This window comes from Monodon monoceros, unplaced genomic scaffold, assembly GCF_005190385.1.
Source record: "Monodon monoceros isolate NGI ecotype Baffin Bay Population unplaced genomic scaffold, NGI_Narwhal_1 Super_Scaffold_7, whole genome shotgun sequence".
Taxonomy (NCBI): domain Eukaryota; kingdom Metazoa; phylum Chordata; class Mammalia; order Artiodactyla; family Monodontidae; genus Monodon; species Monodon monoceros.
The window spans coordinates 4,315,889-4,330,653 of NW_021703784.1; the positions used below are offsets into that span (position 1 = coordinate 4,315,889).

At 49.4% G+C, this 14,765-nt stretch overlaps 1 protein-coding gene across 5 annotated transcripts in view; it reads left to right on the forward strand.

Moving 5' to 3' along the window:
* NFRKB (nuclear factor related to kappaB binding protein) overlaps positions 1-14,765 on the forward strand; it is a 35,583-nt gene that overhangs the window by 9,827 nt on the left and 10,991 nt on the right. For 4 of the 5 annotated variants that reach the window (XM_029207177.1, XM_029207182.1, XM_029207180.1 and 1 more), the window contains 12 exons: positions 2,703-2,830; positions 3,464-3,638; positions 4,140-4,241; positions 4,998-5,071; positions 5,895-5,979; positions 6,338-6,518; positions 7,093-7,201; positions 7,404-7,530; positions 7,778-7,843; positions 11,086-11,165; positions 11,272-11,318; positions 14,665-14,725. In XM_029207177.1, the coding sequence (XP_029063010.1) occupies positions 2,703-2,830; positions 3,464-3,638; positions 4,140-4,241; positions 4,998-5,071; positions 5,895-5,979; positions 6,338-6,518; positions 7,093-7,201; positions 7,404-7,530; positions 7,778-7,843; positions 11,086-11,165; positions 11,272-11,318; positions 14,665-14,725 (1,235 nt within the window). The remainder of the gene's footprint in view (positions 1-2,702; positions 2,831-3,463; positions 3,639-4,139; positions 4,242-4,997; positions 5,072-5,894; positions 5,980-6,337; positions 6,519-7,092; positions 7,202-7,403; positions 7,531-7,777; positions 7,844-11,085; positions 11,166-11,271; positions 11,319-14,664; positions 14,726-14,765) is intronic. The other variant, XM_029207181.1, reaches the window with a different exon arrangement.

Here is a 14,765-nt window from a genome sequence, read left to right on the forward strand (position 1 = left end):
ACAGCAGTGAGAGGCCCACGTACCGCAAAAAAAAAAAAAAAAAATTTCCAGTACCCACATTAAGAATAGTAAAAGCAGTTTAATTTTAATAATATATTTTCTTTAAGTTGATGTACTCAAAATGTTATTTATTTTTTAAAATAAATTTATTTATTTAATTAATTTATTTTTGGCTGCATTGGGTCTTCATTGCTGCACATGGGCTTTCTCTAGTTGCAGTGAGCGGGGGCTACTCTTCGTTGCGGTGCATGGGCTTCTCACTGTGGTGGCTTCTCTTGTGGCAGAGCATGGGCTCTAGGCACGTGGGCTTCAGTAGTTGTGGCACGAGGGCTCAGTAGTTGTGGCTCACGGGCTCTAGTGCGCAGGCTCAGTAGCGTGGTGCACGGGCTTAGCTGCTCCGTGGCATGTGGGATCTTCCCGGATCAGGGCTTGAACCCATGTCCCCTGCACTGGCAGGCGGATTCTTAACCACTGCGCCACCAGGAAGTCCCTTGAAATGTTTTTGGTTTTTTTTGCGGTACGCGGGCCTCTCACCGCTGTGGCCTCTCCCACTGCGGAGCACAGGCTCCGGACGCTCAGGCCCAGCGGCCATGGCCCACGGGCCCAGCCGCTCTGCGGCATGTGGGATCCCCCGGACTGGGGCACGAACCCATGTCCCCTGCATCGGCAGGCGGACCTCAACCACTGCGCCACCAGGGAAGCCCTCAAAATGTTATTTTAATAGAGCATTTGGCTATCTTGGTGGGGGAAACTAAAGACTGAAGGAGGGTAACTTTGGAGAAGTACAGAGGCAAAGAAGTAGAATTTTCCTCCAATTTCTATATATCAGCATCAGTAGCATTGAACTCTTGCCTCTTTTCTTGAAGGTCAAATTCCTTATTTCCCTGCAACAGGCAGCGTAATGTGGTGGCTAGGAGTGGCTCTGGAGCTGGACTGCCTGGGTTCAGACCCGATTTCCCCTTTTATTAGCTGTGTAACCTTGCGCAAGGTATTTAGTTTCTCCATGCTTCAGGCTCTTCAGTAAAATGAGGATGCAGTAGTACCTTCTTTGTGGGGTGGTTGTGAAGATGAAGTGAGTTAATATATGCATGGCCCTCCTTATATGGTGACAGTTCCGTGTCAGGTCCTGTTCTAAGTGTTTGCTGTTATTCGTTACCTCGGAATATCATTAAAGTGGTTGGAATTAAAAAAAAAAAAAAAGGAAACGCCGTGTACTTCAATGCCTCATTTTAGCCTTCTGAGGTTAGCTTTTCCATCTTTCCCCTTAGTTCACTTTGTAGCAGCCTGCTCAAATCTAATATTCCAAAACGGACCTCTGTCATCGCGGCTTCCGCAACGGTACGAGTTGCTCGTGTCCAGTGATGTAGGTACCACGCTCGCCTTCCTGCCCCAGCGTCCAAACTAACAGCAGGTCTAATCTTTCTCCCTCGAAATATATCTGAAGTCTTTCTACTGCCGTTCACATAACCACTGCTCACTGATCAGCTAATATGTGCCAGCCATTCCTCAAGGTTCTGGAGATACAGTCATGACCTTACGTTCTACTAGGGGAAAACAAGGTAATAGACAAGCAAGTGTTTGTTGGTATCACGCACTATAAAGAGTGAGGAAGGGTAACGGGACTGGAAGTGACGGGAAGGATCTGGTTCAGAGGTGGTAGTTGGGCAGGGCTTCTCTGTGGAGGTGCGTTTGGACAGAGACTCAATGAAGGTGCGACGAGCAAGCTGTGAAGTACTGGGTGTTAGTAGGAAGCCTTGCAGGCAGAGGGGACTTGAAGGACAAAGCCTTTGTGAAAAGGCAGAGGGGACTTGAAGGACAAAGCCTTTGCGAAAAGTATGGTACTTCAGGAAACAGCGTGGGCTGCGGCGGAGTGAGCAAAAGGGAGGCTGGTGGAGGATGAGGCCGAGATACGTGGGACCCACAAGGAAGGGCCCTGCAGGCCTCCTGGCGCCTTGGCTCTACCCTGGGTATGGAGGGAGAGGTCCGACCGGGCCGCTGTCGTCCCTCTCCTCAATCACTGCAGTGGTTTTCTTCTTCCTCTTTTGCTCTCAGCCGTGTTATTCTCCTGCTTTAAACCCTTCAGCTGATTTCCACTACACTCAGGATCAAGTCCAGACTGTGCTGTGGTTTCTGTGTGGTGTGGCGTCTGCCCAGTTTCACAGGTCATCTTGGCCCCTCCTCAGCTAAGTCCCTCTGCTTTCCTCACACCAACATTTCTTCAGGGGTTGGAGTGGGCACATTCTTCCTTGCTTCAGGGCCTCCCTTAGCACATGCTGTTCCTTCTGCCTTTTCCCTATTTTTATTTTAAAAATTCCTACTTGCTTAATTTTCCTCCCAATAAATTTTTTAAAGATATAGAAAAGTTGATAACCAATACATATGATGCACATCCGTAAAACTTACCTGTGTTTATCAGTTGTTAGCGTCTTCCCACAGTTGCTGTGATCGGGCCTCGTTTCGTGTCCCTTCCTTAGGGGCTCTTTTCCTGATGTCACTCTTCGCTCTCTTTGGTTGTTTTAGGTTGGTTTCCTGGCAGCACGTCAGAGAGTCGAGTACTGGCTTACGGGCTTTCTGTCTCTCCCCCTGGACCGTAGGCTCCCCTTTCCCCACACTATCCTCCCATCAGTGCAGAGCTGGCCGCCTCTCCAGCCCTCGCTGATGGGTGGCTGACAGATATGCATGGCTGTGCCTGTTCTTTGCAGACGGACACTTCAACCCCGAGGTGGTCAAGTATAGGCAGCTGTGCTTCCGGTCGCAGTACAAACGCTACCTCAGCTCCCAGCAGCAGTACTTCCACCGGCTGCTGAAGCAGATCCTGGCCTCGCGGAGCGTAAGTGCCCTTGGGAGCTGCGTGGGACTCACACCTGGTGACCCAAAGGGGCGGATCAGGGGCAAGAACAAAAGATACCACTGAGGAAGGAAGCTGCCCATCGAGCCCCGACACGACCAAGTGCATCCTTCCTTCTTACGATACGTTTTAAGATGCATCCTGATTTCAGATACGTTAGAACAGGAACAAAAGAAGGATACATCTTAAAATTGATGGAATATTGTAGCTTCTGTATTTACCCAGAAAAAGAGGCAGCTTTCAGATCCATGGTGGGTTGTGCAGGAGAAGCAGCTTGCACCCAGGTTCATGTTCGGGTGCCTGATGGGTGCCAGGCTCAGCGGCTCTGGGTCTGGACCAGCCTTGGGATGCCTTGGGGCAGAGTAGCTCTGGCTCTTAGTGGTTCTTTAAGCTTCGGTGTGGAGATACTTCGGGGTCTGGTGTAAGTATCCATTCTCGATGGAGCAGCACAGCACTCAGACTGGGGATTTTCCATCCTAATCAGCACGGGCCCCTTTTATTTGGAAGGAGGGAACTGAGCTTGCTAACAAAGAAGAGGAGAAGCGTAGACTCGGGGAGCGTGTCAGGACGAGCTGTGGCTGAGGCCGTGCCCCCATCCCATCGGATCTCTCCCAGGACCTCCTGGAGATGGCCCGGCGAAGCGGTCCCGCCCTCCCCTCCCGGCAGAAGCGCCCCTCACCATCCCGCACCCCCGAGGAGCGGGAGTGGCGCACCCAGCAGCGCTACCTGAAGGTCCTGCGGGAAGTGAAGGAGGAGTGTGGGGACTCGGCCCTGTCGTCGGACGAGGAGGGTATGTGTCCTGCGTGCCCCGCACCATCTGTATCTCATCGGTCCGCACCTGCAGCTGCTTCTCTGGTTGGAGGCCGTGGTAGCCATTTCCCCGTGAGGAAGCCATCCCTGTGGTTTGTCAGGGCGCGTGGTGACGCTCAGAGCCGTTGGGTGGCTGTGACTGCACACCTCGCCGCCCTTGACGCTCAGGCACACGCGGGGCCCTCCCGGCAGGTGCTCTGGTCCAGTCGGCTGCTCGAGAGAACCACTGTCCCCGCAGGAGAGTAATAGTGACTGTGACCTCTGCAGTGTGACCCGCCACTGTTGAAGTCTCTCCTCCCGGAAGAGCCGTTGCGCTGACTCAAGTGCTGCAGTCCGTCTGGGGAAGGGTCAGGAAGCAGTGGTGGAGCCTGGCCTCCCTCTTGTTGGCTTAGCCTTCTTGAGCCCAAAGAGCCACTTACCCTGTCTCCCCTGCTGGAGTCCACAGGCAGGTTGGATTTACAAGAAAACTTTTCTTTTGTAGATCTCAGCTCGTGGCTCCCGAGCTCTCCAGCGCGCTCTCCTAGCCCTGCGGTGCCCCTCAGGGTGGTGCCCACGCTTTCCACCACGGACATGAAAACTGCAGGTGAGTGGGACTCGGCCTGGATCTGAGGACTGCCTCGGGGTGGGAGACTGGGTTCTGCCTGCCAGGAAAGCAGAGCGGTGTTCCTTAGAACGAGGAGACCTGGGGAAGCTTTCGTGTAGCTCCACTTCTCCGCAGGTAGGTAGGCCAGCAGGCCTTCTGTCCTTTGTTTTGAAAATTTCTCTTAGGTGCTGACCAGCCGGCATTTTGCCCTCAAGAAAGCAGAATCTTAAAATAACAGTATCAGGACTTCCCTGGCGGTCCAGTGGTTAAGACTCCACGCTTCCACTGCAGGGTCTCGGGTTCGGTCCCTGGTTGGGGAACTAAGATCCCACATGCTGCCCAGCGCAGCCCCAAAACAAACAAAAACAACAACCAAAAAAAACCCCCAAAATAATACTAAGGGATAATTCAATAATAGAACAAAAGGGGTAACCAGAGACACAGCAGTTTCTTGGCATGTCTGTGAAATTAGAGACTATTTTTAGTTGGGATAGGAGTCAAAGAAGAATGTTCAGAAACTTCTAGGTGTTTTAGGAGCAGCTGAGTACCGAGGTCGTTGTTATTGACGAGTGTACAGAAAAGCTGCAGAGTTGAGCCTGTGACTGTTTCAAGATTGTTGGTACTTGAAGTACACAGGTCAGGAGGGAAGCTCAGAAAATATCTTACTTTCAAACATTACCAGTGACCAGAAAGATGTGAATTTGAGCATTGTGGAAGTGAATGACCGTCCATGTGGTTTGGTTCCTTTTCTCTCAGATAAAATAGAACTGGGGGACAGTGACCTGAAGATAATGCTGAAGAAGCACCATGAGAAGCGGAAACACCAACCAGTAAGATTGGAGGGGGTGGTCAGTAGGTTTTCAGTCTGATTCCCCGGATCAGCTATCCTGGGATGATACAGGGAGTCACTACGTTATTAGTCCCCTTTCCTTATCCTTGTTAGGGGACAGGAGCAGCATGGGAGGCCCAGTAACACTGAAGATGTGTGGAGAAGACATGCTTTGACTTTATAAGGCACGCTTACCGCCGTGTCTGATCCAGTCTTTAGGACGACACTGCTGTGTGAATCCTTTCGTCCGTTTAGCAGGGCTTGGAGAGGCCAGGGAGCTTGTCTGACGCCCAACGGCCAGTAAGTGGCAGAGCCAAGCGTCAGAGCCTGTGCTTTTCCCAGGTTTTACGTTTCTGTTCCTTCGCTCCACCAAATGGAGGTAACGCTGAGCCAGAGACCATGGTGGAGGAAGGAAAGTCAGTTCATCAAGGCAGAGTGGTGAGATGGGAAGAGTCTCATGTTGGGGTTAGAACCGAGTTCTGTCTCTCTCTTTTCCACTTACTATGATGTCGGGCAAATCCCTTAACTTCTCTGAATCCCGTTTTCAGTCTTTGTGAAATACCACTTAGCAAGACTGTTTGAAGAGCATATAAGATAAGGAACACAGAAGAGCTTTATAAACTAAATGCCACACATGAAGGATTGGAACTCAGTTCTCCCCTGCCCCATTATGAAGAGCAATAGTTTTTATCTCTGTACGTTTTAAATTCAACACAATTTCCTCAAGTACACGTAACATCTAGTTTTATCTGTAAACTGGGAAAATCAGCAGTTTTAGCTCCTCTTTTGGACCTCCATAACAAATCTCTGAATATCACGTCTAGGATCACCCAGACCTTTTGACGGGGGACCTGACTCTCAATGACATCATGACTCGAGTAAATGCCGGCAGGAAGGGCTCTCTAGCAGGTAAGTGACCTCCTCTGTAGGTGGCCATCGACTGCGGTGTTAGATTACACAGGCCTCTCTACGTATTGCAAAAGGAAAGGAAACCACAGCATCCTTCTTGCTGATAGCCTTTATATCATTATTGCCTCTTATGGATTTGTAGGTGGAGAGTGAATATAAAATCAGTACAATGGATCATTGACTCTTTAAAGCACTCATTGAGTTTGGTTTAAAAAAAAAAAACGAAACTATATGTCTTATTACTGAGACTTTTCTTTCTTTTGCTGGTGGGCCTTGGGAAAATAATATACAGATAAGACTCCTCATTTCCTGATGTAGAAAATGCAGTTCTATGACTTGAGTTACTTTTTTTCCCCAGCACTATATGACTTGGCTGTCCTTAAAAAAAAAGTTAAGGAAAAAGAGGAAAGGAAGAAGAAGAAAATAAAAATGATCAAATCAGAGGCAGAGGATCTGGCGGAACCCCTAAGCGGTACTGAAGGTCTCCCACCCCTCTCACAGGCACCGTCTCCACTGGCCATACCCGCTATCAAGGAGGAGTAAGTGAGCAGTGGGGGTCATGGCTCAGGGCTGTCCCCAGAGCTGGTGCTTCTTGAGAGCCCTAGGTCCCAGGGGTCCTGCTGGGGAACGTGTATGGTGTGGGCTTTCACTGAGCTTTTTTATGACGCCTTGGAGGCTTGGAGGACCTAAAGCAACCTAGGCATGTGCTCTTGGTTGTTTTGGTGGTTCTTTTTTTTTCTTAATTAATTTATTTTTGACTGCATTAGGTCTTCGTTGCTGCGCGTGGGCTTTCTCTAGTTGCGGCGACCGGGGGCTACTCTTCCTTGCAGTGCGCGGGCTTCTCATTGCGGTGGCTTCTCTTGTTGTGCAGCGCGGGCTCTAAGTGCACAGGCTTCAGTAGTTGTGGCGCACGGGCTCAGTAGTTATGGCTCGCGGGCTCTAGAGCGCAGGCTCAGTAGCTGTGGCGCACGGGCTTAGTTGCTCCACGGCATGTGGGATCTTCCAGGACCAGGGCTCGAACCTGTGTCCCCTGCATTGGCAGGCGGATTCTTAAACCACTAGGCCACCAGGGAAGCCCTTTTGGTGGTTCTTATATTTTTCTTCCCTCATTAGGCCTCTCGAAGACCTCAAGCCTTGCCTTGGAATCAATGAAATATCTTCCAGCTTCTTCTCTCTTCTCTTGGAGATCTTGTTGCTGGAGGGGCAGGCTAGCCTTCCTATGGTAAGAATTTTGGAAAAGCCAAGTGTGTAGCAGTTTCAGATTGTAGAAATCTTCAGCTCTGGGTTCTCCGCGAAGCTCCACAGTTGACTTGCTTTGTGACTTGAGCAGACTGGACAGACATAGCCAGTTTGTTCTGGCACAGCCTTAGAATCCCTGGCGTGGAATAGAAATCTAACTGGGTTCTGCCTTTACTCTCCCTCAGCTAGAGGAGCGAGTTTTGGACTGGCAGTCGTCTCCAGCCAGCTCCCTCAATAGCTGGTTCTCTGCGGCCCCCAACTGGGCAGAGTTGGTGTTACCAGCCCTGCAGTATCTTGCTGGAGAAAGCCGTGGTAAGGTACTTTGTTCTGTAGGGCCCGGTATTTACCCCGCTTTGTCTAATTCTCGTAGTAGACTGCAGCTTTACTGGTTACATCCGTTGTGGCTTTGCGTGATGCGATGCCATGCCTTGGAGGTCTCTGCTGTCCTGATACACCATTAACATACAGAAGTTATCTCAGAGCTCAGGGGTGTCAGTTATTCTGAGTTTAGTAATCTCTCTGACCTGTGTGGCTTGTTCATGGGATCCATTTCTTGCAGCTGTACCTTCCAGCTTCTCTCCATTTGTTGGCTTCAAAGAGAAAACCCAGCAGTGGAAGTTGCTTGGTGAGTAATGCACGTCACCTACCTGTCATAGTAGGTTCTCTTTCTCTCGTTTTCTCCCCGAGCTTCTTGTGCCTTCCAGTCAGTGTGTGCCAGGAGAATGTTGAAAAAGGCAATATTAACCCTTATTTTGCTCAGTAAAAGAGTCCTTCAAGAAGTTCTCAGGGTCTGAGTTCACCCCCGTGGGAGTTGGCTGGGGTGGCATTTGCCCTTCAGCTCCGCTGCACTCTGGGGCTGGCTGAATTGAAATCTGTGGGATGCTTTACAATAGCGCCTACATTTATGTCAACCATATCTGTGGTTTTTAGGTGAATTTGTAGTAATATAATTGTTTTTCTTCCCTAAAATGGGTTTTGCTATTGAGGATAATGTGTTGGGCAGCCCTCAGTAAGCTACTTCTAAAGAACAGGTTCTTTTTCTTAGAAATTTGTGAAGTTCCACTTACCGTGTAAGTTGTAGTAACATGTACCTGAAATAACTTGGTGATGAGAGGAAGATTCAGTGTTGATTTCCTGTGGAAATGGACAAACCTTTCTCCACTCTGTTCAGTGGTCTATGAAGAGAAACACGGAGAGAAGGTTGTGGAAGTAGTGGATGCGTTCATTGCTTGCAACATGGATTAACCTTCTAGGTGTCAGGCACTGTTAGGTGCCGGGGGTGAGGTAGTGGTTTGTGAGGCAGACGGCGTGCTCCCCTCGTGGAGTTTGTTTGGGGAACAAATACTCATTTGAATGAAATGACAAACTTAGCCATTCTGTGAGGGAAAAGTGCCGCTAGGGGTGGGCGTTTGTAAGGAGGCATGGGTGTGGCATGCGTGTGGAGTCCGGGAGGGCCTTCCTGGGGAAGGTCGTTTGAGCAGCGGTCTTAACAACAACTAGGGATGAGCCAGGCAGGCGGAGGGGCGGCGGCTCCCCATGGGGGGAGCCGTGTGGGTCAGTGACTCAGGGATGGTTCCCGCGGAGATCACACAGGCCTGCGCAGAGAGGATGTTGCACCTGGGTAGAGAGGCTGCATGAATTTGGGAGCTTTAGGTGGTAGAAGCCGGAGGATGTGGTTGTGGGTTGGGTGTGGCGAGTGAAGGAAGAGGGCAGTCAGGTGTCACTTCTGCTAGATTTGTACCTGGCGGATGGGGGTCCGCCGTCGACGTAGGCAGCTGGGGAGGACGTCCAGGCCTGGGTAGGGGTGAGGCGCGTGAGTGTAGTTGTGCACATGCTGCCTTGAGCTGCCTTTGGGGTGTTGAAATGGACATATGAAGTAGGCAGTGGGTTTAGAGTCCAGACCCACAGTCAGGGTAGAAAGCTGTGGGCACATGTGCAGTGAGCGAAGTCAAAGGCATGGGGAGAGTGAGGAGGAAAGAGGGCCTGGGGCTAAGCCTTGATAAGCTCCGAGGTGGCGGAGGCTGAGTGGGGACACGGGAAAGGCAGTGACCGCAGAGTCAGGCGGAAGCTGTGGGGTCCGAGAGTCAGGAGGTGGGGAGTGGTCATTAACCTTCATTGTTCCTAAGGTTCAGGAAGGTCAAGACTGGATTTGTGGACATGGAAGAAATGATGGCTCCCTTGGAGGAGTGATTCCTTAGTGGGGTGATGCCGGTTGCGGGCAGAGGTGAGCTGAGGCCGCTCGTGAGGCTGGCTGCAGCTCTTCCCGCCTGTCCGGCTGGTGGCAGAGAATCGGCCGGGGGAGGCTGCCCTAATAGGACCAGGTAATAAGTGTCTCAAGCCTGTGGGCCAGATGCTTTCTGCTGTGGCTACTCAACTCTACCTTGTGCACAGCAGCCAGAGACAGGGTGTAAACAAACGGCCACAAAACTTTGTTTCCAGAAGTGGTTTGCTGACCTTCACGTACACCACAGAGGTCTGCACGTGCTGCCGATCAGGTCCCCTTTCCTGCAGGCAGGAAAACGTTTCCCAGTCCCCCTGGTTAAAGAGACAGTGAGTGTGGACAGCGCTTTCTAGAGGTTTGGTGGCGGAGGGGAGCAGAGGAAGCGGGGCTCGTGGCCAGGAGAGGACTTAAGTGTCGGTGGAGAGGGACAGGAGAGGAGGGGACACCTGTCATAGGGTGAATTCCTGGGGGCAGGGGCCGGCCTCAGGTGGCAGGAGGCAGCACATCTGTCCGGGTGGAGGAGGAGCCGTGGCTGCTGGGTCGCGCCGTGGGGAGTTGAGGGGGTGGGTCTGTGGCCTTCCTGTGGGAGGTGGGAGGCCTGCTGTGCGCGGGAAGGGCGGTGGAGAAGGGGGAGGCAGTTGCTGTCCAGCGGGCAGGGAGGCCGGCTAGTGCGGGGCTCGCGGGCAGATTGAGGGCCAGTGACGGTGGCTGTCCGCTCATTGATAGGGGTGTTCTCTGCCTGTCTCTGGGCCTTGTCTCCGGCAGCCGGCAGCTGCCCGAGTGGAGAGTATGGCTGGTTTAGGACGTGAGCTTTGCTCGACGGAAGTGACGCAGAGACGGAAGGGACAGGTGTTAGGTATTGCTGTGTTGCTTGGCTTGTCGTTGAAGTGACGGGCGTGGGCCCTCGCCGAGTGGGGGAAGTGTGAAGGGAGGGGCTGAGGGGGCCGGAAAGTGGGGTGTCTGGACCAGCAGTGCGGTGGAGTCCAGGTAACGTTTTGGTGGGCGAGGGTAGACAGCGGGGAGGGGAGGGGAGGGGAGGCTGCTGCGGCCAGAGAGCAGGATGCGGGGTTAGTTGAAGGTTCCCAGTCCTGGCCGTGTGCTGCCGCCAGTTGGGAAGCTTTTTAAAAGCGCTGGTACCTGGGCCTTACCCACAGGGGTTCTGATTGATTGGTTGAGTGGGGCCCAAGCCTTGGCATTTTTAAAAGTTTCCAGGTGATTCTTAGGCATAGCCAGGGTTGAGAAACTGGATTAGGCATTTTGAAGAGTCCCGTTTGGGGGAATGACAAGGTCCAGTTGTGATAGTGGGAGTGAGAGGCTGGAGTGGGGGGAGGAGGCCCTGAGGTCACGCGACTGAGGAGTTAGGGTGCTGGCTGGACTGTCCATACGGATGTCCATCCGGACCCTTCAAGTTAATCCAGCAAGGTGAGTGTTTAATCCCTTCCAGTTAATTTCAAGGTAATTTCTGTGAGTGGTGTCAGACAGGGGTCCAGTTTCATTCTGCCTGTGGATGTCCAGGCAGACGGGTATTCTGTGTACAGGACCATCGCTATAGGTCCAGATGTAGATACAGCAAGTAAGGAGGAAGTGGCATCCTTAGGTCATATCCTTAGATCATATTATTATTTTTTGCCTTTTTGTTCTAATAGGCCAGTCCCAAGATAATGAAAAGGAGTTAGCTGCACTCTTCCAGCTGTGGCTGGAAACTAAAGACCAGGCCTTCTGTAAGGTATGGTTGTTGAGAACTACCAGCTTTCTCGTGCTGGGCTTCCAGAACCCTGAGTTAGCCAAAATCCTTCAGTCCATTTACCTGTTACTACTTTCCTTTTCTCCAGCAAGAAAATGAAGACAGCTCAGATGCCACAACGCCTGTTCCTCGGGTGTGAGTATAGTACCCTAACGGAGGATGGTGCCCCAAGAAAGCATCATCTAAGTACTGCCCTGGTTGTGCTGACACATCCTTGTATGTTAGAGCCAGAGTGGGCTTGAGATGCCGGGATCCACTGGTCCTTATCTGCCTCAGCCTCGCTAAGAGGCAGCACGCTCCCAGCAGTAGAAGTGTTTTCCCCATGAGTCTCTGAGGAGGTGGGATCCACCTGTAGGTGCATGCTTTTCCCCGGTCCCCCCTTCAGTTCCCGCTGGAGAATGGGTTATCCAGCCCATCTTCCTCATTTTACCTACAAAGAAAGGGAGGTGTGAGGGTAAGTGACAGGACCCAGGCTGGGATTTAGGTCTCAACCTCGTCCTGAGCCTTTGTATCTCTCATGTGACTGTTTCCAGTCTGTCATGGTCCCTTTTCTTTCTCCCCAGCTTTGTGGAGATATAATTGACAAAGCATGGTGTAAGTTTAAGGTGTACGGTGTATTGATTTTATTTATATATATATATATATACACACACACACACATATATGTACATATATATAGTGAAGTGATTACCACAGTAAGGGTAGTTAACCCATCCGTCACCTTACATAATTACCAGTTCTTTTTTTGTAGTGAAAACATTTAAGATCTTTCTTAGCAACATTCAAGTATATGATGCAGTATTGTTGACTGTAGTCACCATGCTATTTGTTAGATCCATAGAACTTTCTATAACTTTAACTAGTGTCTCCCCATTTCCCCCGTCCCCTGGTAACTGCCATTCTAGGCTCTGTTTCTGTGAGTTACGCTTCTTTTAGGTTCCATGTGTAAGTGAGATCATACAGTGTTTGTTTTTCACTGACTTATTTCACTAAGCATAATACCCTCTAGATCCATCCGTGTTGTTGCAAATGGTAGAATTTCGTACATTTTTTAATGACTGAATAACATTCCGCTGTGTGTGTGTGTGTGTGTGTGTGTGTACACACACACATTTTCTTTATCCATTCATCCATTGGTGGACACTTATCTCTCACAGTTGTTTCCATGTCTTGGCTATTGTAAATAATGCAGTGAACATGGGGGTACAGGTATCTCTTTGAGATAGTGGTTTCATTTCCTTTGGAAATATTCCCAGAGGTAAGATTGCTGGATCATGTGGTAGTTCTGTTTTCAGTTTTCTGAGGAACGTCCATACTACTTTCCCTAACGGCTACACCAGTTTGCATTCCCACCATAGCGCACAAGGGTTTCCTTTTCTCTGCATCCTCGCCAACACTTGTTATTTCTTGTCTTTCTGATAATAGGTACTCCAGTGGATGTGAAGTGATATTTCATTGTGGTTTTGATTTGTATTTCCTTGATGATTAGTGATGTTGAGCACCTTTTCGTGTACCTGTTGGTCATTCGTGTATCTTTAGAAAAATGTCTGTTCAGGTCCTTTGCCCGTTTTTTAATTGGATTATTTGGGTATTTTGCTTTTGAGTTGTAGGAGTTCCTTAAATATTTTGGATATTAACCTCTTACACTTGTATGTTTTGAGAATATTTTCTGCTATTCTGTAGGTTGCCTTTTCATTTTGTTGATGGTTTTCTTTGCATAGAAGCTTTTTTTAAAAAATAAATTTATTTAATTTTTGGCTACGTTGGGTCTTCATTGCTGTGCACAGGCTTTCTCTAGTTGCGGCGAGTGGGGGCTACTCTTTGTTGCGGTGCACAGGCTTCTCGTTGCGGTGGCTTCTCTTGTTGTGGAGCACGGGCTCTAGGCACACAGGCTTCAGTAGTTGTGGCACACAGGCTCGGTGTTGTGGCTTGCGGGCTCTAGAGCGCAGGCTCAGTAGTTGTGCCGCACGGGCTTAGCTGCCCCGAGGCATGTGGGAATCTTCCTGGACCAGGGCTTGAATCCGTGTCCCCTGCATTGGCAGGTGAATTCTTAACCACTGTGCCGCCAGAGAAGGCCCCTGTACAGAAGCTTTTCTTTGAGGTAGTCCTACTTGTTTATTTTTGCTTTTGTCGCTTGTGCTTTTGGTGTCATCTCCAAAAAATCATTGCCAAGATCATTGTGCAGGAGCTTCTTCCCGATATTTTCTTCTAGGAGGTTTAGTTTCAGGTGTTACGTTGAAGTGTAATCCATTTCAAGTTAATTTTTGTGAATGGTTTAAGGTAGGGGCCCAGTTTCATTCTTCTGCTTGTGGTTGTCCAGTTTTCCCAGCATTGTTTATTGAAGAGGCTGTTCTTTCCTCATTGAGTATTCTTGGCTCCATTTGCCAAGTATTAGTTGACCATATGTGCAGTGGTTTATTTCTTGGCTCTCAGTTCTGTCCCACTGGTTTATGTGTCTATTTTTATGAGAGTACCATACTATTTTGATTACTGTGACTTTGTAACATAGTTTGAAATCAGCAAGTGTGATGTTTCCAGCTTTGTTCTTTCTCAGGATTGCTTTGGCTGTTCGGGGTCTTTTGTGGTTCCATACAAATTTTAGGATTGTTTTCTTCTATTTCTGTGAAAAAGGTCATTGGAATTTTCATAGGGATTTCATTAATCTATAGATATCTTTGGATGATATGGGCATTTTAACAGTATTCTTCCAATCCTTGAACATAGAGTATCTTTTTACTTGTGTCTTCTTCAATTTCTTTAATCAAAGTCTTGTAGTTTTCAGTGTAGAGATCTTCCACCTCCTTGGTTAAACGTATTCTAAGAGTTTTATTGCTTTGATGCTGTTGTATAGCTCTTTAGTTAGATTCCTGAACACCAGCACTCAGGACCAACCTGAAAGTGGCAGAACCATTGCCTTACATAATAGAACTCAATTTCTTTTTTTCTTTTCTTTTTGTTTTTGGCTGCACTGCGTGGCTTATGGGAGCTTAGTTCGCCAACCAGGGATCAAACCCAGGCCCCGGCATTGAAAATGCGGAGTCCTAACCACTGAACCACCGGGGAATTCCCTGATCTCACTTACTTGGTACTTTTGCCTAGGAAGCAGAAAAACCACCCTTGTCATCGTACAAATTTGAAGTCCTTTGTTCCTCTAAAGCTGAATTCTTTGTTACCTTTAGATTAGGCTTACTTAGCAACAGTACTGAAAACAGTAGGTAAAACATGACGTCAGTTTCTTTCCCACCTACCCAGTACCTTTCTGGACTTCTAAGAATCAAGTAATTTTGCAAATACCAGCAGGAGCTACTTGGCAGGATTTGGAAAGTGGACTTCTGACCTTTGCAAGATAAGAGCACTAATGAACAAATAGAGCACTCGTGTTGCAAAGGATGTGGTTCTGGGTGCTGGAGAGGGGGCGATGGACCCAGTGGTTTGGGGTGCTGGAGAAGGGGTGATGGACCCAAAGGTCTTTGTGTTCCAGAAGAACTGACTATGTGGTGCGGCCCAGCACGGGAGAGGAGAAGCGAGTTTTTCAGGAGCAGGTAAGAAAAAGCTGGAACCCGGTGTAAATCTCTGTATCTG